The 27,690-nt window shown below is 42.1% G+C and overlaps 1 protein-coding gene across 2 annotated transcripts; it reads right to left on the bottom strand.

The window, feature by feature from the left end:
• Positions 1-594: 594 nt before the first annotated feature.
• treh (trehalase (brush-border membrane glycoprotein)) lies at positions 595-27,399 on the bottom strand. Of its 2 annotated transcripts, none has more exons than XM_072593479.1 (15): positions 25,307-27,399; positions 23,790-23,890; positions 21,126-21,267; positions 19,436-19,523; positions 18,600-18,700; positions 15,710-15,802; positions 12,951-13,067; positions 12,300-12,422; positions 11,850-11,899; positions 11,362-11,553; positions 10,269-10,492; positions 6,252-6,363; positions 4,782-4,894; positions 3,844-3,897; positions 595-2,042 (listed from the first exon to the last, which is right to left on the bottom strand). In XM_072593479.1, exons 1-15 carry the CDS (start codon positions 25,456-25,458, stop codon positions 1,908-1,910), a joined length of 1,797 nt encoding a protein of 598 aa, XP_072449580.1. In that variant the 5' UTR covers positions 25,459-27,399; the 3' UTR covers positions 595-1,907. The 2 variants fall into 2 exon arrangements, with proteins under 2 accessions (XP_072449580.1, XP_072449581.1); XM_072593480.1 differs by having other exon boundaries at positions 11,362-11,550.
• Positions 27,400-27,690: the final 291 nt, after the last annotated feature.

Genomic DNA, 27,690 nt, shown 5'->3' with positions numbered 1-27,690 from the left:
CAACTTCCTATAAACTAGACTTGGCTTCAATGTTTCACCTGTACCACAAGGACGAATGAATTCATAATTAGAATATTAATGGCAGAAAGGAATTTTCTTTAAAAACAATGTCAGGGTAAAGGGACTAACTTGTTCAAAAAATAAACCTCTGACTCACTTGTGTAGAAGCTGTGCTTTTGACCAATTTATATAAAATATAGAGGAGGAGGTTTGTGCTGCAGTGATAGTATCCCTACTCTGAACTAGGAGGACCAGGTTGAAGTCCAACCTGCTCCCAAAGGTATTAGTAACATCTCTAACAGGTTGATTAGAAAATAAAAAACAAATAAAGTTGCAAGAAGGTGATTTTAAAAAACCTTTCACACATCAAGGTAATTGGGGTCTGGAATGCATTCCCTATGGTGGAAGCAGGTTCAATGGAGGCAGTCAGGAGGACACTGACAGTTATTTGGATCAGAATAACATGGCGAGCTAGGATAGCAGGAGCTGGTAATATACCTATTGGAAGAGCTACTGCAGCCTTGTTGGCTGAAATGATCTCTCTTTGCACAGAAAGACTTTTGTGAACATTGAACATTAGTTTTGAAAAAGACGTTTGAGAGACATAACTGCTTTATTCTGGTTCTTTTGTTATTACAAATTTAGAATTAAAAGGAGATACAGTATTTCAATGCTATTTTCTTTTATCAAACTACCTTGGAAATAAAATACATTTTCATTCTCTGAAAGCCTGTACAATCAATCCAACAAATACCTAGTGATGTGTAAAGAGATATTAACAGAAAATGAGAGGAATTCCCAGCATCCATTTCTTTGATTTTCTTCAAGACAGTTAATTCACACCTCTGCCCTGAAGGTACAAGAACATCACCTAGCAGCTAGATCACAGGACTTACCAAAACAAAGCATTTCACATCCTCCCCCAGCATACATACACTACCTTACAGAGTTCGAGCTTTCATTGCATGGAAAAAATTCTTCAGCCCATCATGACCACATTGATTAAGCACTTATTTATTCTAATCCTATTTTCAAGCACTTGGTATGCTATTTGAAGCGGTCCTCTAAACATTTCCTAAATATTGGAAGGTTCACTATCCTTTTAGACACAGTGTCCCAGATGCCACAACTTTTTCTCCTCAGATCTTCTCCAAGGCTCCTGTTTTTCACATTAAGACTACATCCAGTAATTACTGGGCCCTCAATTATGGACAAATTTCTCCCTATGCTCCTGTAACTGTGTTCCCCCCACCCCTCAACTCAATTTTTGTCACCCTAAGGAAATTAACCCCAGCCTATTTAAAAACTCTCTTCACTGAACTGTTCCAGTCCAGGAAACATCTTGGTGAATCTCCTCTGCACCCTCTCAAGTGCAGTTACAATTAGGAATAGTACCATCCAGAAAGAGACAGACCTACATATTGTTGCGGCCCATTTCATTATCCCCAGCAATCCCAAATGTGAGCCTCAGGTATCCAAGGGTTCCTGCAGTTTGGTGAGCAGTTTGGAATACTTTTAACCAGAGTCATGAATTAAACAACATTTGACTAACAATCTCAGAAATAGTTTGTTAATTCTTGTTGCTACTCATAATTAATGTATAATGGATCATAAGTCATACAAGGTCAAGAACAGCTTCAGAAGAAATAGAGGAAGTGGTTTCAAGAGAAATAGCAGCAGCTTTACCAGCACACTCATTCTTTCAAGACTTGGTTGCCCCTCATCCCCCCATAAACTTCTTTATAGATTCTTTTTGCCTCTTTCGCTTCACTCACTAAGCATTTTCTTTCCTATATTCAGTTTCTGCCTTCGCCTAGAATGACAAGTGACTGACGGCAAATGCTGCTGATTGATGACAGAATCGGAAGGCTCCAAATTAGTGACAATGTTGTCATAATTTTTCAGAACTAAGAGAGTAAGAAACTGGCTGGAAGCACAGCAAACAAAGTGAGGCATGTCTGGCCAGTGACCCCTGAGGTGAGTTGGTCTCCATACTCATCCAAGAGCTGCAGTGCCACGCCATTCGTCCATCCGAATCCCACCTGCAGGGATGCAACACAGCATTAGTTGTCAGGCAGAAGAGAAGTAAATCATTCAGTCCTCCAAGGCTACAGTGAAGAAACACGTATCATAAGTGAGGGTTACAAGTTTAAAAAGGATCAAGAGTTCTTCATTCCCGCTGGGAAACATTCCCCAGTGCGTCAAGACTCCATCTTTATTTCATAAAATCATTCCAAAATGCTTAATCTTTCCTCAGAGTAATTCCCTCACCCAGGAATCAGTATTCTCTCAGTTCCACAGGGCTAAGTGTTATATCCCTCCTTGAGGAAGGCCACCAAAACTGTGCAATACTCTAGGTAAAACTCTTACTCAAGACTTACCCAAGTTTTATACTCCATGCATCCCCCATTTAAAAAGAAAACCTCCATCTTGCAGAGACACACGAGGCTTGGAGTTTAGGTTCCACCCCCACCCTCTCCAGAACTCACTCAAGACCCCAGATGACTGTTCCCATCAACCCCCTTAATGTTAGCACGGACTTTGCTAACAACTTGCGGCTCCTCCAGTCACAGGCTTGCTGTGGATACTGAATCTCAGAGATTCAACAGCAGTGACAAATCATGAAGCATCTGAATAAATTAGATGGGTAGAAATTTGGAAGGATAGAAGACTAGAGCACAGATTTTAAATTAATTGGCAAAGGCAACAAACAAAAACTTGTTTGTGCAGGAGTGGTTAGGATCTGGCTGAGAATGTGAGCGAAGCGGATCTAAACAAAGGCAGCAGCAAGAGAACGTCATTAAATGAGTCTCTTAGAGATCAGATGCCGACGTGGGTTGAATGGCTTCCTCCTGTGCCATAACAATTGTGACTGCAATATCAATAAGGGAAAACACCTTCAATAAATGCCATCAACTGACAAGTAACAAAGCACTCTCTGGATCTCAAAAATCCCACGTGCCTACCTCTTGATTCGAGGCCTGGGAGGACTTGACCATTTGCTCCACAAGTGAAATATAATGATCTGACTCATTGTGAATTACCATCCAAGTCTGACACCCAAATACTGAACTCCTATCCAGAGGCCAACCTCTGGAGACTTCACAACTATTCACATTAACATCAGCTGATGTCATTGAATGAGCTGTTAACTTCAACACTGAACTACATCTTCCCTAGGCATACAAAACATACACAATCCTGCAGAGCAACAGAAAGTCACATGGACCAAGATCCAATTAAAGTTAGTTTTGCTTAGTACGACCTTCAGAGAGAATGCAAAAAGAGATGCCTCTGGAGAGGAGAGAGATACTGGGATAATTCTGTACAGAGGACAGAAGAGATAGGAAAACATTATGATGTTGAACGTATCCAAATTTTTATTTGGTTAGCAATAAATGATCAGGAACAGAGTCTCTAAAAAGGTCAATAATCAGAGGATGCAGACTTAAGCTCATTGGAATAATGGGAGAGCGGGAGAGAGAGAAAGGATGCAGATTCAGTTGTAAGAGAATTATGAAAAAAGGGAAGATGTTTGAATGGCTATTGAATGAAAAGAGCAGGGAGGGTGGGTCAGAGAGCCAGCTGAATGATGTCTTGCTATGCAGGAGCCCCTGGAGTTGGGTTACATTGTAAAGCATGGAAATAGGCCACACAGAGAGATTGGCTGGCTGTGGGGGACACCAAGGATCTGACCACATTCAGTGTTGATTGATACTGCTTAAGGTTCAAGTGGTTTGATCCACATTTTGCTCTGGCTAATATACTCATCCCAACCTCTGCAGAACCACTGACATTCAGATGCATTTAAATAGCTATGAGAGTTGTTAGAGGCGCTCTGACCTGGACATCATATTCTCCGCCACCACCTGGATTGCCATCCCCATTGACATCATACTACAAGAACAAAAAATGCAAGTTAGTTGTACAGTCTTTGCTCTATAGCAAGAGGGGCAAGTGTTTGAAAACCTTACTAACAGTTAAAATAAACCCAACATTAGCAGATTGCTTTTCAATTTACATCATAAACCCTCAACCCACAGTGGTTAGCACTGCTGCCTCACAGGACCAGAGACCCAGGTTCAATTCCACCTTCAGATGACTGTGTGTGGAGCTTGCAAGTTCAGCTGGTGTGTGTTTCCCTCCCCCAATCCAAAGATGTGCAGGTTAGGCAGATTAACCACGCTAAATTGCCCTGTAGTGTGCAGGGATGTGTGGGCCACAGGAAATGCAGGGTTATTGGGGGCGGGGGGAAGAGAGGGAAGAAGAGAGAAAAAAAAAAAAGAGGTAGGTTTGGGTCAGATGTTCTTTGAAGGATTAGTCAAGACTCTTTGGGCTGAATGGCATCCATTTGCACCCTAGGGATTCTGTGTTTGCATGAACTTCAGATGATGATCAGTTCGAGAACCCTGTCACACTTCCCTGTCTAGAGTGGGTTAGACTCTTCATTAACAGTTCCTAGACTATGTCAGCAGGTGCTGTGCAAATGCCTTGCTCAGTCATTTGTATACACAAATCATTCATTTTTATCAGATTTAATCAGCCTCAGATTGTATTATGATAAAATGGATACAAAAAAGAATTAACCCTCTAGAGATAGCCATGATTTTCATATCTCTGAACCCAACCAGCTTACTTCATGTCAGGAAAAGAACCAAGCTTACACCACAACCAAACAGGAGGGAGCTAAGTTAACCAAATTGAGAAGAACTGAATGTGTGGACATTCTGATTGCAGAACTGAGATGGTAACCGCCCCTCAAAAAAAAAACCCACACTCACCTTCTCAAACATAGCCTGATGCTTCTCATACAGTTGCCAGTTTGAGTGGATCCACTTCTGTGCTTGTTGGAATGCAATCCTCTGGCCTGCCTTAGAGTTGGACTTTGCCAGGCCTGGGTCGTTTACAAAGTAAAACCAACAAATTGAACAGAAGTTCAGATGATTTAATAGAGATTTGTGCCCTGTATACAGGAGATATTCACTAGGAGATTGGGGACCCACAGACTAAATAAATATAGAATGTACACTCTGGTTCCTTCCTTAGTCCCTCAATAGCACAAAATTCCTCACCATTCTTAAACCACTGCCAATGCTCACTCTTCTCACCTTCCACACAGCCCATTAAGATGGAACAAATTTGGAGTTGTGCAGTTTTTCCAAACTGTCACACAATATACACTGCGGCTGGGATTCGTGACCTCCTGTCCAGAGTTCTGAATGCTACAGGGATGTCCTCTAATGAAGAATGAGCCTAACACTTCCTCGCACAGACCTCAGTACAAACTGCATCACTTCCCTGACTGGTCTCCTATTGAACCAATCGTTTTAGCAACTTGATTGTTTCCATCTATTTTGGTCTCCACAAGGTATTTGAACTTTAGGAAACCATTCATCCATCCCTTTCTAATGCTCTTCTAGCTAACCTCACTTTAACCTTTAATCATGGACTTGTCCAAGACTCTACAACCCCCACACTGTTTTGCTTCATTACTATGCTCGCTGACCTATAAATGATTGCCAAATCACTAACACCTTGACCTTAAAATTCTCCATGTTCAAATTTCATGGTCTCATCCATCACTATAATTATTAGGTAATTCGGGGGGGGGGGGGGCAACAGATAGCCTTGGTAACGGAGAGGTAATGTTACAAGCTCAACTCAAGGACAGATGGGAGATCAAAGTTGCGAACAAACCAAAACAGCGGCTGGTAAATGGCAGAGGATAATGAAATAAAACAATTCGTTTGGGAAGAGAATTGAGGTATGGAGTGAAGCTCAATCATAGCCTTCATCAAAAAGAAAACAAAACATCATGGTAGACATTGGTGAGGTGGTATCAAGGTCACCAAGTACTTGGAAACAGATAACCAACCTTCAATCTGGTCAAAGATAGGAGGCAGCATTGGGCAAAAATGTAGGTATTAAGAATACGGCCATACACAGCCATTTAGGACACTGACTGTACAAAACCAAAATCAGCCAATTGCAGCTATATTTGTGCTTCGGTTAGCAATGACCCACTGCTCAGGATCAGTCACCAATGGCTGAAAAGGAGGACGACCATCTCCCCTTCGCCAGAATAGGAACACTCTGGGGTACCTATAAACTAATCCGAATATAAACCATGAAAGTCAATGCCTTTTCCCACCAACAGCCACATTTACTGATTTTCTTTTTAAGTTCTTCCTGTCTACCCCAGAAACTCACACCCTAGCCCTGCCAATGAAAGGAAAGCAGGATTGTTTTACCTTCAATGATCATTTGCTGCAGGGGTGGCCAGGCATTGGGATAGTCCCACTGCTCACCACTTGGCAGCAGGGATGTTGGGATTCCATTCTTGTACGACAATAGTTGTTGGCTCTGTGATAAAAGCACAGATCATATATGGTGAGGGATCTACAGAAAATCCTGCAGCTCACTTACAGAACCTACCATTTACTGGCAACACCTGATATCGGTCACTAAGTTTCCATTCAAAAACATGCTGTGTTGACCAATCTTTTGGTCACCTGTCATAAATCTCTAAGTGGCTCAATGTCAATTTTGTTTTATAACATGTCTCTGAAGGGTCTTGATGTTTTAACACTTATTGCTCATTTCAAGCAGAATACTGAAGAAATGCAGCAGGTGGAGCAGCATCTGGGAGAGACAAACAGCTACCATGTGTGTTTGACAAAACTCTTCAGCAGTCAGAGTCACAGATGTACAGCACAGAAACAGACCCTTTGGTCTAACTCGTCCATGCTGACCTTGTATCTTAAATTAATCCAGTCTCATTTGCAATGATTTAGCCCATATCCTTCAAAACACCTTTAAATGGTAAGGTGTTCAAGTCCTGCCCCGATTTGCCTTTCAAAATGCAGCATCTCACATTTACCTAAATTAAACTCCATCTGTCACACCTCAGGCCATTGGCCCATCTGATCAAGATCCAGAGATAGCCTTCTTTACTATCCACTACACCTCCAATTTTGGTGTGATCTGCAAACTTACTAATTATTCCTCCTATGTTCACATCCAAATCATTTATATAAGTGTCAGAAAGCAGTGGACCCAGCACCAACCCTTGCAGCACACTGCTTTTCCTATTCATATACCCATCCAGATGCTTTTTAAAATGTTATAATTGTACCAGCCTCCACCATTTCCTCTGGCAGCTCATTCCAGACACTCGCCACCCTTTATGAAAAAGGTTGCCCCTTAGGTCCCTATTAACTCTTTCCCTTCTCACCGTAAACCTATGCCCCTCTAGTTTTACACTCTTCTACCCTGGGAAAAAAAAACACCTTGGCTATTTATCCTATCCATGCTAGTCATGATTTTATACACTTCTAAAAAGCCTCCAATGCTCCAGAGAAAATAGCCCCAGTCTATTCAGTCTCTCCAACCCTGGCAACTTGCTTGTAAAGCTTTTCTGAACCCTATCAAGTTTCACAACTTTTTTCCTATAGCTGAAAGGCCAGAATAGATTGCCGTATTCCAAAACTGGCCCTGAACAGCCACAACATGACCTCCCAACCCCTACACTCAATGCATTGACCAATAAAGGCAAGTGGACTAAACACCTCCTATCTGCAACTCCCTTTCAAGAAACTATGAATGTGCACCCAAAGGTCCTGCTTTCAAGCCAACTTTGCATCCAAATGGCTAGATCTCCCTGGATTTCACGTGATCTAACCCATCCAATAGGGGAAACCTGAAGTCCACACAGATAGCATTCGCTGCTCTTACCTTCAATCTTAGTCTCTTCTTCAAAAGAAAACTTTAAAAAAGTGAGACAATTTTCCATGAACAAACCCATGTTTACCCCTAATCACTCAAAATGTGTAATCCTGTGTCAGGATTCCCACCAACAACATACCCACCACTGACATCAGGCTCACAGGTCTATAGTTCCCTGGCTTTTCTTTACCACCTTTCTTAAATAATGGCACCACATTAGCCAACCTCCAGTCTTCTGGCACCTCACCTGTGGCTATCAACGACACAAATATCTCAGCAAGGGGCCCAGCAATTACTACCCTAGCTTCCCATAAAGTTCAGAGTTACATCGGATCAGGTCCCAGGGATTTAATACACCTTTGTGTTATAAGACATCCAGCACCACCGCCTCAGTAACATGGACACCAAGATTTCAATCTCTCCAAGTTCTTTGGCTTTCATATCCTTCTCTACAGTAACAGCCAACAAAACACTCATTTAGTATCTCGGCCATTTCCTGGTATGGAGTAGGATGCTCCAGCTGGAGCTAGAATGCTCTGCCCATTCCCTCCACCCCTCCCTCAGCCTCCGACACACAACAGCCCGGTGGCAGCCTGCGGTCGGACAGACGGCTCCCTGAGCAGGTCTGCTGCACACAGGCCTTGGAAACAGATGGTGATATTTGCCTTTTTAACTTTGTTTTTGTTTATCTGACTAAGGGTATACTGCGTGCAGCTATAGGTAACTTTTTCTTCTTCATTTTTATATTCTGTAACTAAGGAATATACCTAGGTACTCTGTATCCAAAACCTGCCACGTATTGATGACATTATTACAATCTTGTAACTGAAGCTGGACCTAGGTATCTTTGGACCCAAGATGGTGCTGTAACTAGTGATTTAGAAACTTTCATTGTATTCATTTGAGTACGGTGACAATAAAGTTAATTCAATTCCTGGGGGGTTCCACACATAGGCTAAGCTTTTGATCTTTAAGGGGCCCTACTCTCTCCCGAGTTACTCTTTTGTCCTTTATGTATTTGTCGAATCTCTTTGGATTCTCCTTAACCCTATTTGCCAAAACCAACTCATGTCCCCTTTTCACTCCCTCCTGATTTCCCTGGAGTACACTCCTGCTGCCCTTATACACCTGAAGGGATTGAGTCGATCCCAGCTGTCCACACCTGACATACCCTTCCTTTTTCTTGACAGGAGCCTGAATTTCTCTAGCCATCCAGCATTCTCCACACCTCTCAGCCTTGCCCTTCAGGTAACAGGAACATATTGTCTCTGAACTCTCATTATGCAATTTTCAAGCCATTCCTTTACCTGAAATAGCCTTGCCTTTGAAAGTTCTTGCCCAATACCATAAAACCTGGCTTTCCTCCAATTTAGAACTTCATACCAAAACTTTAAACAATAACGAATTTCTCTCCACACATGCTGCCAGACCTGCCAAGTTTCTCCAGCATCCTCCTGGATTTCCAGCATCCACAGTATTTTGTTCGTATGTAAACATTTGGATTGTGCTGCTGCTGCTGGTGCGTGAAGCCCAGATGATTATTTGGTATTAACAGCCACTGAACTGTCAATAGCACTAAGATAATTAGATTAGATTAGATTAGATTAGATTAGATTAGATTATTTACAGTGTGGAAACAGGCCCTTCGGCCCAACAAGTCCACACCGCACCCGCCGAAGCGTAACCCACCCATACCCCTACATCTATATCTACCCCTTACCTAACATTATGGGCAATTTAGCATGGCCAATTCACCTGACCTGCACATCTTTGGAGTGTGGGAGGAAACCGGAGCACCCGGAGGAAACCCACGCAGGCACGGGGAGAATGTGCAAACTCCACACAGTCAGTCGCCTGAGGCGGGAATTGAACCCGGGTCTCTGGCGCTGTGAGGCAGCAGTGCTAACCACTGTGCCACCGTGCCGCCCAAATCAACTCTCCCAATCATAATCAACTCTCCCAATTCAAGTCAGTAATTTATAACTAAAATGACCCTCTCCTGAAAATGTCAAGTTTTTCCTGGAATACAGGTTTGATCAAGTCATTAATGGATTTTTCATTTGAGAGTCTTAACCAGCTATCAGAATGCAGAAGACACCAAGAATCTAACCAAATCCCATCTTCAACAAACAGGTTTCCTTTCTAGTAAGGATAATAGTTGTATGGATAGTCATCTGTGGTAAGAATCCTCTCTTTCCCTTAACAGCTGCTTGTCAAAACGAAGCAACTGAGGCGACATAAGGATCCAAACTGTAATCCACCTGGTCAGCCCAACGGTATTGCAAGGGTCAGCTTTTCCAAAGCTGCCAGAGGTTGTGTTGCCCATGGATCCAGAGTTAGTAGAAAGCATAATACGCGAAGTAACCTCTTGTCTCTGAGATCCTGGCAAGTGTCTTACTACTTTTTTTTAAAAAGGTGGGGATTGGAGAGGAGAAAGAAAGGAAGGAAGGGAGTGGAGATTGAGGGTATTCACTCTTTGAAGGCCAAGAGAAACTTCATCCCCAATCCCAGAGTGAAGTATATTTGGGGCAGCTAGCCATTACCTCCAGGTAGTGGATCACCATCTCTGCTATTTTTCCTGGTTCCTGCTCAAAACACTCAGCCCAGAGAGGAACCAAGTTGGAAGCATAGAAGGCAGTGTTGCTGTGGTTAGTTATTAAGTTGTAGTCAAACCAGACGCCTTGTGTTTCATCCCAGAAAACATCGTGTACAGCATCAATGCGATGCTTTAAGGCATCCTCATAGTACTGTGCCTTAGAAAAATTACCTGAAAAATAAAGACAGGTGAATTAAGGATCATATCAGCCCGAAAGACTCTTGTACTGGGGCAAGACAGGAATGGTAGAAAAGTTTGAGATACCAATCACTGCCATTCGGTGCAACCTGTCCATGCAATCCAATCTAGTCCCACCTGCTAGCATCCGGCCCATATCCCTCCAAACCATTCTTATACATATACCCATCCAGATACCCCTTAAATGTTGCAATTGGACCAGCCTTCACCACTTCCTCTACCAGCTCATTCCATACATGTACCACCCTCCGTGAAAATGTTGGCCCTTTGGTCTCTTTTATATCTTTCCCCTCTCACCCTAAACCTATGCCCTCTAGCTCTGGACTCCCGACCCCAGGGAAAAGACTTTGTCTAGTCTATTGACCCTCTCCATACCCCTCAATTTTGTAAACATCTTGGTGCAGTGTAACTGAAGCACTTCTCAGGGGACTTGGACTTCTGCAGTGGGCTGAATGAGAGTGTAACAGCACGCAAGAATCTGAATCTTACCATTTCTCCCTAATGCACTCTGCTGCCAAATGCAGGAGGCAATCAACACCAGTGTGGGAATATGCAAATAAAGTTACAAATGACAGTTGTTCATTGGCAGCTTTAACAATGTATTAACGAATGTCACTTCAGACAGCATAGCAGGTCAGCCTGGACAACATGGTCAAGTGCTGGAATGCAGCTTAAAAATTACATTGCAGCTCAGGTGACCACAGTATGGAGTCCTTTATTTAGACTTCCTTTTTACATGACTAATGCATTGCAAGTCTTAAACAATAGCAAACTGGGATGTAATAAAACAAAAGAAAACGAATATTAGATTTTTATGCACTAGCCCATAGAAGCATACCAACCCAGCAGCTTGTGGAACATTGCTAGAATTCGCTCATTCTTGCAGAGGACAGAGTTCAGGTCAACAGGGAGGATCTGTGTGGTTTTTGTGTCTTTCAAAGTTCCATTATTCTTCCCATTGGGGTCAATGAACCAGCGGGATGAAAAATCCCAACCAGACTCTGCTCCAGTTTTTAGCTCTATCCACAGGTCTTCTTGGGCAGAAGAGGACAAAAACAAATAGTATAATTCAACCATTATAAAGACAAGCTTTATTTTACCTACAGCACTCTGACTCAACTTTTAGTTTTAATGTGCCTCACCTGGGCATTGCAGATTCACTGCAGAGTTTGGACTAGAGACTCTAACCACGACCTAACTGGAAACGCTCCTACAGTGCCCTCAAATCACCAAGCTCATGCAGCATGGAGTTGGATACAGCACAAAGCTGTCTTATCATTTTCCTCCAATCTCTTTTGGTATTAAAATGATTTTTTAGAATAAAAATTACCTTCAGAGACTGCCTGAGCCAATTCAACATCCTTACTGTAGGACTCTGGCCTGTTTTTGAAAAAGGAATAAATTTAAATAAAACAATTGTGGATAAGCACAGCAGGTCAAACAGAATGATCAGATGAATAACTCCAGAGGTTCCCAAAAACAGGCCCCTTCCAGAGTTGCTAGGCTTTGTCCTTGCCCAGCTTTTTCTTTTAAAGAAGAGAGTCCTGAAGGGTTACACCCGAAACGTTGACTTCTATACCGCCTGATGCTGCCTAGCTTGCTACGTTCTTCCAGCCTTCTACTTGTCTATTTTCTTTTTAAAGTTAGCATGCATTCCCACAAAATGCTAGCATAAATTTAAAGTGGAGAAGATCATACAAAATGTTCATCTGTTCCTCCCCTAATAAATCTGAGGAACATGTTGAATAAGTTAGAGAGAGCAGTTCACATCTGTACAAACCTGGGACCAGCTGCTTCAACAATATACCGATTCAGACGATGAGTTTTGCTTCCTACACTGACAGGCATGACTCGATTCTTCATCCAGAATTCATACTCCTTATCCAAGAGATCAATACTTTGCCTGATTTTTTAAAAAAAATTACATTTCATATTATTCAAGCTTGGAGATGTGAACAGCACAAGCACCTGTCACTTTTCTGCTCAGGAGCTAGAGAGATTCAGCTTGCCCAAATTCTTTCACTGGGGTGTCCTCTGATAAGACTGGTATTTACTACTCACTCATTGCAAAATCACCCGAGAGCAAGCCTTTGACCTGCTATGATGTAGTAATACACCTGTTTGGCTTGCATGGACTTTCTGGACATTTCACAAAGATTGGTTCAGGATTTGAGTCACATAGGCCCAGAGTTGGTACACACTGATATCCTGCAGGGAAAGTTATCAGTGAGCCAGTTGAAATTTTAAAAACACACAGTCAGACAATTTACTGACATACCCATTTCATATAAAAACACTCCCCAACGATGTCAATACTGTAGCACAACAGATGTTTGCTCATTCCACGGTGCCCAGTGTAGCCTTGGAGTGGAAGAAAATACTCAAAAAAACCAAAACAGACATCACAGCTAACAGTTATCAACTAGCTCACTTTAAGAAGTCTAGATCATTTGTGACATTGATGTAACTCTCCATCATCAACACCAGGAAGGGTGGCTGACTCCTGCGTTCATAGTAAATTCGCCCTCCATTTGGGATGAATTCAAATCTGGGAAAAAAAAATCAACATGTTAAACATTAGTTATGTCATTCTTCTCCTCATCCCTCAAATTTGTGAAATGGAAGCTCACAATGTTTAACAGTAGGATTGATGGTAGAAGCTAAAGAGTCAAAACAAGTGACTGGAGACTGTAGTGTCAGACTCACCACACAGATACAGACCCCTTGGTCCAAACTTGAACAAGCTTCCAACTAAACTGGCCCCATTTTGCCTGTGTTTCGCCCATATCCCTCTAAACCTCATGAAAAACTGAAAGAACTGCAGATACTGTAAATCAAAGAAATTGCTGGAAAAGCTCAGGACTGTGGACAGAAATCAGAGTTAACACTTCAGGTCAAGAGATCCTTGTTCAGAATTCCCTCCTAAGCCTTCCTTATTCACATCTCTGTCCAAAAGTCTTAAATTTTACAACTATAAGTGTACTTACTACTTCCTCTGACAGCTCATACCACATACAAATTCCACCCTCTGGAAAGTCTGCTTCTCAAGTCCCTGTAAAATCTCTCTCCTCGCACCTTAAGCAGATGCTCTCTAGTTCTGAGCTCTCCTATTCTAGGGGAAAACACACAGCTAAGCTCCACAGAGCTAAGAGGAGAAAAATAAAATCAAAACAAAAAAGAAAATCCAAGTGGTCAGATTTTAAACATATGGATCAATTCCTAGCCAGGTTAAAAGGAACATCAACAACTTGGAATGATTTACTCACTGCCCCTCTCCAGAAAGTCAAAAATATTGGAGTAGGGTATAGAATAGAAATTTATTGTCACATGTACATTTACAGGAAAGGTTTTAAGTCACTCCATCACAGCACCTACAATGACAGAAGTCACACATCATCACATTTAAAAGGAAAATGAAGATAAAGTTCATCAGTTCAGTTAATGGCTCCTAGGCTCAGGATAAGGCGATTAAGGAACAATGGACTACCCTGAAGATGCAGTCAGGATGAGACCGCCATGCCGAGCCACTGGAATACTTGGATACCAAAGATTACCACACAGGGACAAAGCCGTCGTATTTCTCCTTCATGTATTCAGGCCTCACTGTGGACGTGGAACCTCTGCCTAGCCGGTGATTGCAGGCCAGGGGCCCCACTCCGGGGTAGCTCAGCTCAGCCTGGCATTGTTGCCACTGCTGCTGGAGACCACTTGCCAGGCTTAGAAGAGAGCAAAAAAAAAGCAAGAGAAAAAGAGAGAAAAAACAGGCAGATGGGAGCAGATGATCCTCAGACTCAGCACCCCCCTACTTCACCACCATCTTGGGAAAAAAAGTGGGAAAGAAAGATGGAAAAGGAAATGGGGTGAATTAGAGAAATTAGGTACAAAGAAATTCAGTGAAATGAAAAACAGGATTAAAGGAGAAAAGAATAATTATACTACAGCAAGGCTGATCCCTCACCAACATTACTGAAAACATCACAACTACAGCAGACCATTTGCTGCAATGCGAAGTGTTAATTTCACTGTTCTGAAAGAGGGACATTGGACTTGAAATATTAACTGCGCTCTCTCCACAAAATGCTGCTAGTCCTGCCAAGTTTCTACAGCAATTTACTTTTACTTCAGATTTTCAGCATCTGCAATTACTATGTTTCATTTCACCCTAAACTATTTCACCCTAGTTTCCTTTGACTTCTCAAACATGGTGCCTCTATTTAAAAAGAAAAGAAATGGCTTTGATGTAGAAATTGCATTACTGCTCACTCTTAATTTGCTTTGAAAAAGACAGCAGTGAGCAGCGTTCTTGAATATCTACAGTCAATTGGGCGGCACAGTGGCTAGCACTGCTGCCTCACAGCATCAGAGACCCAGGTTCGATTCCAGCCTCGGGTGACTGTCTGCGCAGAGTTTGCACATTCTCCCAGTATTTGGGTGGGTTTCCTCCGGATGCTCCAGTTTCCTCCCACAGTCGAAAGATGTGCAGGTTAGGTGAATTGGCCATGCCAAATTGCCTATAGTGTCAGGTGCAGGGATAAACGTAGGGGGATGGGTCTGGGTGGGTTGCTCTTCGGAGGGTTGGCATGGACTTGTTGGGCCAAAGGGCCTTTTCCACACTGTAGGTAATCTAATAAAAAATACAGTGTTTGTAATGACACTGGGTGTACTAAATAAGTTCCAGATTTGACAGCGGCAAAGGAACAGCAATATAGTTCTAAATGCAAATAGGGAGACTCAGAGGATAACTTGCAAGTAGTGCTGCGACCATGCTTTCTGTTACTTTTGTCCTTCTAGGTGGGAGGCCACAGGTTTGGAAAGCATGGTCAAAAATTGGTGCAGCATATCTTGCACATGCATAATTGCAGCAGCAGGTACCAGCAGTGGCTGGAGAGCTGATCAGGTGAACATGGTTCTGGTGTCAAGCTCAGAACAGTGTTGGAGTTGAACTCATCCAGGCCAAGTGGGATGGATTTCATACATTTGACTTGTATCATCTTATCGATGATGGACAGACGTTGGGATGTCAGATAATCAGTTACTTGTTCCAGAATCCCCAGTCTTTGGCTAGCCCTTTGACCTACAACATTTACTTGACAATCAGACACTGAACTGGACCATAGTAACCCCCATAGCTAATATTAATTAAAGTATTCACTCTTAGGGTTATAGGTCTCCTTGCCCGTTCTATTTTACCTTTGCATGAGATACAGAAAATTTTCAATCATTCCTTTAGAAGTTTCCCTCATGTCAGACAGCAGCAGCCCTTTTATTATCCAATAGGAGTCCCTAAGAATGAGAAGAAAACAATTCAGTATGCAATCCTGGTATAGTGCACATTTTGAGCTTTCACTACAGTGTAGGACCATTCTGCCATGATGCTTACAAATCAGCAATGTCAAACTTGTGCAGTACAGTAAAGATTTACTGAGTCTGAGTCTGTCAGCACATGTGCCTCTAAAAGACCTTAACATATTCCTGGCAGGACCCACTGACCCACAGCCACATCTACACCAGAGGTTGGCTGCTGAATAAAGATCTTAAAAACAAACCAAGTCACCTAATAGACCACCATTGAGATTATGTTTTACAGATGTACACTGACTTCAACAATAAGTGGCTCATGCAATGTCATTTCAGTTATGGTGTCTACTCGAATCCACTGGAAATCAAGGAACTGTAAGAGGCTCCAACTGAATCTTGTTACAGGATTTTGAAATTATTGAACCAATGCCTCATCATTTACTCAACCATTTTAAGTGAAAAACAGGTTTGCAATAGCACATCTGCAGATTTGACAGCATGTTAACAGGGCCCCAAACCTAATTTCTACATGCCACCTCCCACCCTTTTCAGGCCACCTGTCCCCATTCCAGTACATTGGCATTGGCAGGATAGTGCACTGGGACGGACACACATGGAGTCATCACAAATTCCACTGACACTACCCCAGTGAAACTTCCCAGATTGGAATAAGATCTAAAACCTTGGCCAATAGACCCCTCCTTAAAATGGGAGTAATGTTGCAATGAGCTGGGCAGAATGAAGTCAGGCTATATCTGCTACTTGTGATCTCCACTCTCGCAACAAAGAACTTCCAACTTATGTTTTGACATCAGAGGAAAAAAGGAAATTTGCAACAGGGAAAGAAAGCAGCTGAAAGCCACGATGACAACAATATTGGCAAGGTCATGGACTTCAGGATCATTTGAGCAGTGCTAAAACAGTTAAGGTTGGACAGTGTCACAGAGAATGGTGCTGGAAAAGCACAGCAGGTCAGGCAACATCTGAGGAGCAGGAAAATAGGCATCTCAGGCAAAAGCCCTTCATCAGGAATGAGGCTAGGAGGTTCAGGGGTGGAGAGATAAATGGGAGGGGCTGGGGAGCAGGGGAAGGTAGTTGAGTGTGAATAGATGGATGGAGGTGGGGTAATTGAGAGAGGGTGGAGCAGATAGGTGGGAAGCAAGATGGACAGGTAGTCAGATCCTGAGGGCGGTGCTGAGTTGGAAGTTGGAACTGGGATAAAGTGGGGTGGGGAGTGGTGAAAAAAAAGAAACTGGCAAAATCCACATTGATGCCATGTTGGAGGGTCCAGAGGCTGAAGATGAGGCGTTCTTCCTCCAGGCATTGGGTGGTAAGGGAGGGGCGACGGAGGAGGCCCAGCATGTCCTGAGCAGAATGGGAGGGGCAGTTTAACTATTCGGTCACAGGGTGGGGGTTGATTGGTGCAGGTGTCCCAGAGATGCTCTCTGCAAGAAGGTGTTCTTTCTCCCCAACATAGAGGGGACCACATTGGGAACGGCAGATACAGAAAATGACATGTAAAAGTGCAGGTGAAACCTCGATGGATGGCTCCTTTGGGGCCTTGGATGGGATTGGCGGTGGCGGTGGGGGTGGGGGGTGGAAATGTATACAGAGGTTGGTGGGGTGGAAGGAGAGGACCAGGGTTCGAGGGCGGAGGTACAGGAAGTGGATGGGATGCGCTGAAGGGCATCAACAACGTGGGAGGGGATATTGTGGTCTTTAAAGAAGGCCATCTGGTGTGTTCTGTTGTGGAACTGGTCCTCCTGGGAGCAGATGCAGCGGAGGCAGAGGAATTGGGAATAAGGGATAGCATTTTTACAGGAGGCAGAGTGGGAGGTGGTGTAATCCAAATAGTTATGGGAGCCAGTGGGTTTGTAGAAAACGTCAGTGCCTTGATTGTTTGTTTAAGTCTTTCACCTGTTAGAGTGACCATGTTAGCTTCTCTAACAGGTGAAAGACTTCACAAACAATCAAGGTATTTTTCAATGTATAATTTCAGTTACATCACTAAACTTTTTTGCTATAAATTCTGTGTCTTACAATTGCATACTCCACAACCACCTGAAGGAGCAGCACTCTGAAAGCTAGTGCTTCCAAATAAACATGTTGGACTATAACCTAGTGTTGTGTGATTTTTAACTTAGTGCTGAGCCGGTCATCGCTGATGGAGATTAAGAGGTCCAGGAAGGGGAGGGAGATGTCTGAGATGGTCCAAGTGAATTTAAGGTTGTGGTGGAATGTGTTAAAAGTTGATGAACTGTTCAACCTCCTCATGGGAGCACGAGGTGGTGCCAATGTAGTTATCAACGTATTGGAGGAAAAGGTGGGGAGTGGTGCCAGTGTAACTGCTGAAGATGGACTGTTCCACGTAGCCAACAAAGAGACAGACATAGCTGGAGCCCAGGCAGGTGCCCATGGCTACCCTTTTCATCTGGAAGAAGTGGGAGGACTCTAAGGAGATATTGTTGAGGGTGAGGACCAGTTCAACCAAATGAATTAGAGTATCAGTGGAAGGGTACTGGTGGGGACATCAGGAGAGGAAAAAACGGAGGGGTTGGAGGCCCTCATCATGGCAAATGGAGGTGTACAGAGACTGTATGCCCATGGTGAAGATGAGGCATTGGGGGCCAGGAAAATAGAAGTCTTGGAGGTGGTGTGGAAGTCCCATGGGTGGTGTCCTGAATGTATATGGGGAATTCCTGGACTTTTTGGGGTGGGTAGGGGGTATAGGACAGTATGACAACAATCACTGCTAACGAACAAGTCTACAATACACTCTTACCAGTAATAATACTCCCTGAAACGACCACCAGGTACTATCAATGGTTTGGGCACATAAACCTGGGAATACAGTTCTGGGTGTGCCTGCACATCCAGTTTAATCTGAAAGGATCAAGAGGTGCATAATCAGATTCAAGTAGAGGGACATGTCCCTAAATCCAACAATGAAACATACATCTCACCGTGCTCCACAAATTAAGACTAAGCTGGTCTATAACACCCATTTTGGGATCAATATAGCACCAAGTTTACAAGCAGATAGGCTTAACCTCAGACAGAGATGGAAGCAGTATTTAGGGATTAATGTATGGATGGTGGCACATGAGAACAATTTCTGTCTTCCTAATATTTAATTGGAGGAAAATGCTGTTGATACAGTGCTAGACATTGATAAGTGCATGGCTTGTTTGGCTGTTTGTGTCTGACATCCTGTATAAAAATGTTTCACAAGAACAGGAGTGGCCAGTGACGAGTTCGAGTTTGACAAGGACTAGAGCGTGTCTCAATAGGAATGCTGCCACAATCCATGGAATTTTACAAAAGGAGGCCCGCCCACTTAAATTCAAAACTGGGGTTCTATGTTCTTAATTGCTTATTTGTGGGAAAGGATGAGCTTGCAGGTTCAGTCCACACTCGGTGAAAACTGAAGCACACACCTACTACAAGCTTATAGCATCACTACCCTACCTACCCACTTTCGAAATGGAATTGCAGTGTTCAAATGTTTGCTGTTGCAGTGACTGTATTGGATCAACTGGTCAATTTCCCCCATCTGCACAACAAATCAGAAGTAAATCTATGCCAGTGAACATGCTGCAAGTACGATTCCACATATACCTTCCTCCCCAAGGACTTCCAGAGAGCATGTAGTTCTGTAGCCCAAAGGCGCAGTTTCTGGTCAGAAATTTTCTGAAGGATTTGGGGGCTGTAAGAGATGGTTACATTTTCATTAAGAGACACAAACATAGAAGCCATAACAGATGTGATCATAATGGATCTGCCCACTTCCCAGCTCCACATTCCTCATTTCCACGAGAGAAAAATTCTTGTTGAGCCTGAAATACATTCATTCAACAGTGAAGTGCCCACTACCCTTGATGTGTGCAACTCCAAAGTCTTCAATTTCAAATCAAAAACTACTGGCTGGAAATATTCAGGTCTATTTAGTACTGAGCAGGCAGAGAAACAGCTAGCATTTCAGGTCCTGACCTTTCAATGAGAACTAGAAACAACTACTTTATTTTTCCATCCAGAAATGCTGCCAGGCAGCCAAGTACTACCAGAATTTTCTTTTAGCATTCCAAAGGTCCACAATCCTCCAGTGAAGAAATTTCTCATCTCAGTTTTATTGATTCACTAGAGTCTCTGGCCTAGTACATGGATGGTCCAGCTAGGGGAAACAACTTCAGTGTCTATCCTGTCAGGTTCCTTCATGTTTCAAGTGAGTTCACTCCTCATTCTCCTGAACACCAGGCAAACGTAGGCCCATTTATTCAGCCTCATTACAAGAAGCAATCTTGCAAACCTTCAGTGCTATGTCACCAATACAATTACATCCTTCCTTGGTTAGAATGAACAAAAAAAAACTGCAGTGTTCCTGGCACGATCTCACCAAAATCCTAAGCAAATGTAGTAACACTTCCTTATTCGTGGACTCCAGTCTCCTTACAATCAAAAAAAAAAGCCAACATATTATTTGCCTTCCTGACTGCAGTTGGATACAGCAAGCAGTGAGTAACTTCCAAAGTATGGCTCCTGTTGCAGGACAGTCACTGCCAACTCTGCCATAGCATGGGTAATGATTTGTTTAATACTAAAAGTGCTACTAATTATAAAGTTGATTTATCAAATCCAACTTTATTTGCATATGTACAGAAGCCTACGTCAATTCAAAATGCTTTATGAGAGCGTCTATAATTCAGACATGCTATGAATTATGCCAGCATATGCACCAGCCATTTTACACATACTCAAATCTTATAGATAAATAGTACACGTTTGGGAAAAAAGTGCTAACCAGAACTCAACTTGTGAAAAGGAAAGTCAGAAATTAAAACCTATTCTATTATATTCAAAAAGATATCGAACATTGTACTGAGGGAGTACAACACTGAAAAGCCAAGTAGATTATGTAATGGGGTTGGATTACAACCCACACCCTCTGATTCAGCTGTCAAACTGATGCACAAGGTCAATTTGCCATAACACATATTTCATTAACCAAAGTTTGCTCAGACACAATTGACAAATTGGGGGTACTATTTCTAAAGCGCAAACTTTTAAAACGTGTGTTGACTGTAATGCGATTATATAACCATCACATTAAGCTCAGTTTCACAATTGTCCTATAAAGACAGGTCAAGAAGTCTTTACTTCCTGATGAAAGGCTTATGCCCGAAATGTTGATTCTCCTGCTCCTTGGATGCTGTCTGCTGCATCACACAAATTTAAATATAATTCAGCCAGCCTTGGACCTTAACCTCAGAAACAAAAGCTAAGACAAAGAGATTGTTATTTTTACACTTACTGATCACACCAGTCAGCCGGTGTCCATTTCTCAAACTCCTGCCCAGGAGCATCGAAGTATGTTTTGACAAAGAGTTTCAGTTGCTCCTTAGTTATCTCTGGATTAGGGGAAGTGAGGTTTCGAAAAGCTGCCAAAACGACACCTTCAGATTTTCAGTGGGGATAAGAGAAAGTTAAAAATGATCGAAATACGAAATCGAAGTCACAAATCAGTAACTTTCTCTCAAATGACCTGATCCATTGTAAAAACAAAGTTCATGTAGCAGGTACAGCAGAGACACAGACCATTTGGTTCAAATGGCATATTTCAGTACCACCAGATCAAAGGAAAAGGTTACAACCTGAAATGCTAGTTTTGTTTCTCTTCACAGATGCTACCATTCCAGAGCAATTAAGCATTTTCTTGGTTAAGACTCACAACATCTGTAGTATTTTGCTATGGGTTTAATATTGGTGCTTACATTGAAGTAAGATGAGAAAAGGCTTATGCACAATAATACTTTATTCTGTTCTCCTTCATATGCTCCAAATTTCTCAAACACATTTGCGGTTCTCCCCAACCATTCATTGTGATAAAGAATGGTGAAGGTGTGGAACACTGAGTCAAGAGGTTTCTCCTGACCCTTCAAATTTTTTTTTTGTTGACTTATTATTTTGTCTACCATGCTCTGGTTAACCACTCATTACTAGATCATCTTTGCTAGATCTACCCTATCAAATCCTTCCAAAATTTAAGAGAACTCCATGAGGTCACCTCTTTTTCTAAAAACAATGGAGTAATAATACACAGCCTGACTTCCTTGATAGGTAGAACCCCTCAATTCTGTCAAACTAGTCAATCTTCTCTGCTCTTTCCCTTAACATATTCTTCCCATATAATTCTCTAGCATGTTACTGAGTCAGACAGGTTCCATCTCTAGGCTTGTGCTCAAGGAACCTAGAAAGCAGATGCAAGGGCTTCAACTAGTCTTAACTCCTTGGGTAAAAAAAAGGATGACTACCCAACTGGCAAAACCACCAAGTGAGAACAGAACCAAGCTCAACTGTGACACACCTCAAAAATTATCCGACTACCCAACTGTCTTAGGCTCTCATGTGACAAATGGTCAAACAGTTTAAAAACACCCCAGTATGACTTTTCAGAAGATGGGGAACTAAGATGAGATAGGAAAAAAGATAGGAATGGAGGAGATTCCATGTTGAACATTCGTGCCCTTTAGCACACACCATGTAGGTAATGAGGCAACCAGATATTGAAAGATGAAATGGATTCATCTCTGAAGTGTTTTCTATGCATTTTTAGTCTCATTAGTCAGGTTGCCAATGGCACATAGAGATAACATTCACTGGACTAGCAACTCAAAGGCCCTGGGGTCACAGGCTCAACTCCCACCAGACTGGCTGCTGGAATCTGGAACTGAAAGCTAGTTTAATGGTACCCTTTGAGACTATTGTAAAACCCACCTGGTGCATTAGAATAGAGTTGAGAGTGTGGAAACAGACCCTTTAGCCCAACAAGTCCACAAAGAGTAACCCACCCAGACCCATTCCCTACCCTATTATCCTATATTTTACCCATGTCTAATGTACCTAACCGAGACACCACAATATTCAATAGGGAAGGAAATTTTCAAATCTTCAACTGGTTTGGTCTACACATTACTTCAGATCCACAGCAACAATGATTAAAACTATCCTCAGAAATGGCCTCACAAATCAGTTTAAGGCAATTCAGAATGGGAAACAAATATTGACCTTGCCAGCATTGCCCACACCCCACACCAAAACAAAAAAAGGGGAAAAAAACTTATAGAGTCAGAGTTATACAGCATGGAAACAGCCTTTAGCCCAAGTCACCCATGCCAAACAGATTTCCTAAAGCGAACTTGTCCCATATCCCTCAAACTTTCTTATCCATATACCTGCCCAAATAGGTCTTTTAAAAACTGTTGTAATTGTACCCATCTCTACCACCACCACCTCTAGCAGTTCGTTCCATATAGATAACTCCCTGAATAAGTTGCACCTCCGGTCCCTTTTAAAATCTTTCCCCGCTCACCCAAAGCATACGAACCCTAGTTTTGGACGACTCCGCCCTAGGGGAAAAAAAGACCTGACTAATCACCCTATCCATGCCCCTCAAGCTTTTATAAACTTCTATAAAAAGTCACCCCTCAACTTCCGACAGTCCAGGGAGAAAAGTCCCAGCCGCTCCTTATAACTCAAATCGTCTGGTCTTAGTGACATCTTTGTAAATCTTTTTTACAGCTTTTCCAGATTAATAACACCTTTCTTATAGCAAGGTGACCCAAATTAAATACTGTACTCCAAAACATGGCCATACTAAAGATCTTGCACAACATGATGCCCAACTCACATTGGACTATAACCTCTCTGAATTCATGCCAAGTTTGTAGCCATTACTGTGAAAGGTTGCAGGAGTGGATAAAACAGATGAGGATTCTGGATTATTCTGACTCTGGCAATTGACAGAACAACACTCCAACAAAGCCACTATCATCTCCTCAAACTCAGTGATTGACTAGACTGGCTGATTACTTTGAATTTTACTTACAAGTAATATTTTGAAAAAATCCTATCAAAGTATTCTTTGGAAACTAATGAAATGGAACCAAGTAGTCGACCAAGAAAAAAAGTCTTATACCTGGATTCATCTTTAATTTCATATCCACAAAATGTTTGTCATCATCAAAGAGCTTCGCCATCTGCACTGTGTGTAGAAGATTTCCAGTGCAGTAGATGTAGCTTGGGAAGTGAGAGAAGCAAGAAAGTGAGTGGACATTCTATACAAATTTGCTCACTGTTACACCACAGATTGTATCACACTTAGTAAACATTTAGCATACTCATGCCATTTAAGGTCCTTCAACAGGGAAATCCCTACATTCCAGTGGTATCCAAGTCTTCACCCCCATACTCCAAGTAGGTAGTTGTCATAATCGGAGGCCACGTATAAATCCATCATCTTATTAAATTGATTAAAATCCTGGTTACTAACAAATTAGATCAGTACCAAGAACAGCCCTTTTCTATACTCCAAATCCATGCATTTAAAAACAAGACAAGCCAGTGATGAAAAGATTTTCATGGCTACAGTTTGGATAGTTTGCTTCATGGTTAAAAGTTTACAATATCAGCTGCCTACTTCTGTAGTTCACGTACAATACGTAATTCATAGCGTTCCTTTGAGAGTCAAGTATAATGTACTGAATCATACACTTAACTGTGAGAATGTCTAAAACAATCTAGATTTCAGGGCATTTGCCAATCTACAATCCAGGGACGAACGGACAGACAAACGAACATATGTAAACTAGGTTTCATTAGACTCATCTGATGCGATTGGTGGCCCAGAGATTGTCAGACCCAACATCACTATGAATTCTTCCATTTGTAATGGTGTGCGAACTCCATCCTACATAACTGACTCCCAACTATCATTGCCTTAGCCAAAAAAATCCATGTCAAAGAGAATATAATTAGCTGGATAACATAGTATTACATTAATACATATTGTCTTTAGGATAGGTTACACATCCTTTTATTCAATGAGTTAAACCATTGCCATACATTCAAACACCGAGCCATCCCAATATATATGCAGTCTTTGGGTAGATTTACCTGTAGGGCACAAAGGGCAAATTAGTAAGGACATTTACTCCAATCTCTACCCAGGGGACTACTTAAAAATGCAATGGAAGATTTCAGTCAGGAATCTAATTCAGGTAAAATAAAAAAGGAGAAAGATGGGTGATAAAACTGGCAGATCAAAGAATGAGCAAAATACTAAGAAGGTTTCTACAACAGCAACATACCTCAAAAAAAAGGTAGCCCATATTACAATATGCAAAACAGTGCTTTTCAAAAATATCCACTGAAGAGGTTTGAGGATTACTGGAAATAAAAAAAAAACAAGCCACGTTCACCAACTACTTTAAACAGAAATTGAGAGCCACTTAATATCTGTGTATAACAGAGGGAATCTTGTTCAGGACTTCAAACCTAAAAAGGCAGGTAGAGCTTGGAGTGAAGGCACCACCAATAGTGCTCAGCATTACACTGGAATGCAATCTCTGGGAGAGTTACCAACCCACAATTCTTTAACAGAAAAAAAACTACCAATTGAATTCATTTTATACTCCACAGAAAATAAACACTTACCTGTCACAGGGGGAAGGAAATCTTGTTGCAGACCCATGATCACATAAATAAAGTGCTACCACCAGCCAGTTCCAAGACTTCAGAGCCATAATTAAACAAAGCTTGGAGGCAGCAGCCTCAATTAGTATAACAAGAGCGAGACTATTCAGCATTAAATGAAAGTTAATCTCAGTGCAAAGGTCTAAATAACAGGAATCTGATAAGTCAGCAAAAACAAAAAAGGGAGAAGAAAAACCTATTCTCAAAGTTCAAGGCAGAGAAGTAACAGCATTAATAACTAAAGATGACTAAATGTGGCATTCAATAAAGGCTTAGAGTTGACATTCACCTAATTCTGTGAAGTTTATATTTCATTTAAAAAGTCTCTATATCCAGTTGAATATACTTTAGATGTAATTAGGAATTGTAATTCATAATTTTAGTTAAATTTGGGGAATTGCTGTTACTCCTCATCACCATCCAGTGAACCTTGAAAAAATATTGTAGGCAAGATCTGACAGTGATCATGGCACTATGTTCAGGATTGGGGTTCAGAAAAGTATAAAAACCGGTTTTGAGACATTTCAGATAATACATCAACACAGCCTTTCAGTTCAGATGCATCATGGTTAGTGGTTGGCCACATGTCCATGAGCCCAATGAAGTTGCTAACAACATCTAATTTTGCACAAATTTAATTGATCAGAACATATGGAAAGATTTGCTGCTTCATGTAAATGCACATACACACACATACACACACAGGTAACCCATGAAAAGATTAAGTTTTACTTTCATTTCTCACCAACCTGCAGTCAAGGTACAAATATTCATAAACAAAAGTTGGCATACTCCTAGCCCTAATTAAGGGAACCTTTGAAAGGAAATATGTATTTGCAACCTTCAAAAGGTATCCATGACATCAAAAGCCTGAAATGAGCACAGGAGGAGGACCCTTCAAGGGAAAAGGGGTATTGTCATAAGCACAGGAGCTATACAGCATGGAAACTCACCCTTTGGTCCAACTTGGCTAGACCAACCAGACATTCTAAATAAAATCTAGCCCCATGTCTCAAAATCCTTCCTATTCATATACCCATGCAGATGCCTTTTAAATGTTGTAAATTGTACCAGCCTCCTCCACTTCCCCTGGCAGTTCATTCCATACATGCACCATCCTCGGCATTAAAACAGTTTTCCCCTGAGGTCCCTTTTAAAATTTTTCAGTTCTCACCTTAAACCCTCACATTTTGGACTCCCCACCCTTGTGAAGTGACCTTGACGCTTTATCCTATCCATGCCCCTCATAATTTTAAGCCTCTATAAAGGTCAATCCACAGCCTCCAATGCTCCAAGGAAAATAGCCCAGCCTCTTTCTGTAGCTCAAACCCTTCAAGCCTGGCAACATTGTCAATCTTTTCTGAACCCTGCACAACATCCTTCCTGTAGCTGGGATACCAGAATTGCGTGCATTATTCCAAAAGTGGCCTAATCAATGTCCTGTACAGCCACATGATCTCCCAGCTCATATACTTAATGCTCTGACCAATAAAGGTAAGCATCCCAAAAGCCTTTTTCACAATCCTGTCCATCTGCAACTCCACTTTCAAATGAACCTGTATTCCTAGGTCTTTGTTTAGCAACACTCTTCAGCACCTTACCATTAAGTGTACAGTCCTGCCCTGATTTGCCTTTCCAAAATGCTGCACTTCACATTTGTTTAAATTAAACCCCATCAGCCCATCTGATCAAGACACTGTTGTACTGAGACAACCTTCTTTGCTGTCCATCATCTGCAAACATACTAACCATTCCTATGTTCACATCCAAAATCAAGTTATAAAAAGCAGTGGACTCAGCAGCAGTCCTTGTGGCACACACCTCCAGTCGAAAAAGCAACCCTCTGACACCAGTTTTCAACCATCAAGCCAGTTCTGCATCTAATGGCTAGCTCTTGTATTCCAAAATGATCAACTAGGAGAAAGTGAGGACTGCAGATGCTGGAGTACCAGAGTTGAAAGGTGTGCTGCTGAAAAAACACAGCTGGCCACGCAGCATCTGAGGAACATGAGAATCGACGTTTCGGGCATAAGCCTGAAGAAGGGCTTATGCCTGAAACGTTGATTCTCCTGCTCCTCTGATGCTGCCTGGCCTGCTGTGTTTTTCCAGCACTTTTCAATTCCAAATGATCAAACCTTGCTAACTTGAGGAACCTCGTCAATTGTACCAGCCTCCTCCACTTCCTCTGGCAACTCATTCCATACATGCACTATCCTCTGCATTAAAAAGTTGCCCCTTAGGTCCCTTTTACATTTCTCAGTTCTCACCTTAAACCCTCACGTTTTGGACTCCCCCCACCCTTGTGAAGCGACCTTGACGCTTTATCCTATCCAAATCTTGACACT

Source organism: Chiloscyllium punctatum, chromosome 23, assembly GCF_047496795.1.
Source record: "Chiloscyllium punctatum isolate Juve2018m chromosome 23, sChiPun1.3, whole genome shotgun sequence".
In the NCBI taxonomy this organism is placed as follows: Eukaryota; Metazoa; Chordata; class Chondrichthyes; order Orectolobiformes; family Hemiscylliidae; genus Chiloscyllium; species Chiloscyllium punctatum.
This window is presented reverse-complemented; position numbering and strand designations above follow the sequence as displayed.

Excerpts from the sequence above, each read along its gene's own strand:
- treh (XM_072593479.1), bottom strand. The coding sequence starts at position 25,458 with ATGCTGAATAGTCTCGCTCTTGTTATACTAATTGAGGCTGCTGCCTCC. Across the intron at positions 23,891-25,306 it reads TTTCCTTCCCCCTGTGACAG|CTACATCTACTGCACTGGAA; the intron begins GTAAGTGTTTAT and ends TCACTTCCCAAG. Across the intron at positions 6,364-10,268 it reads TGGTGATCCACTACCTGGAG|AGCCAACAACTATTGTCGTA; the intron begins GTAATGGCTAGC and ends CTTTTATCACAG.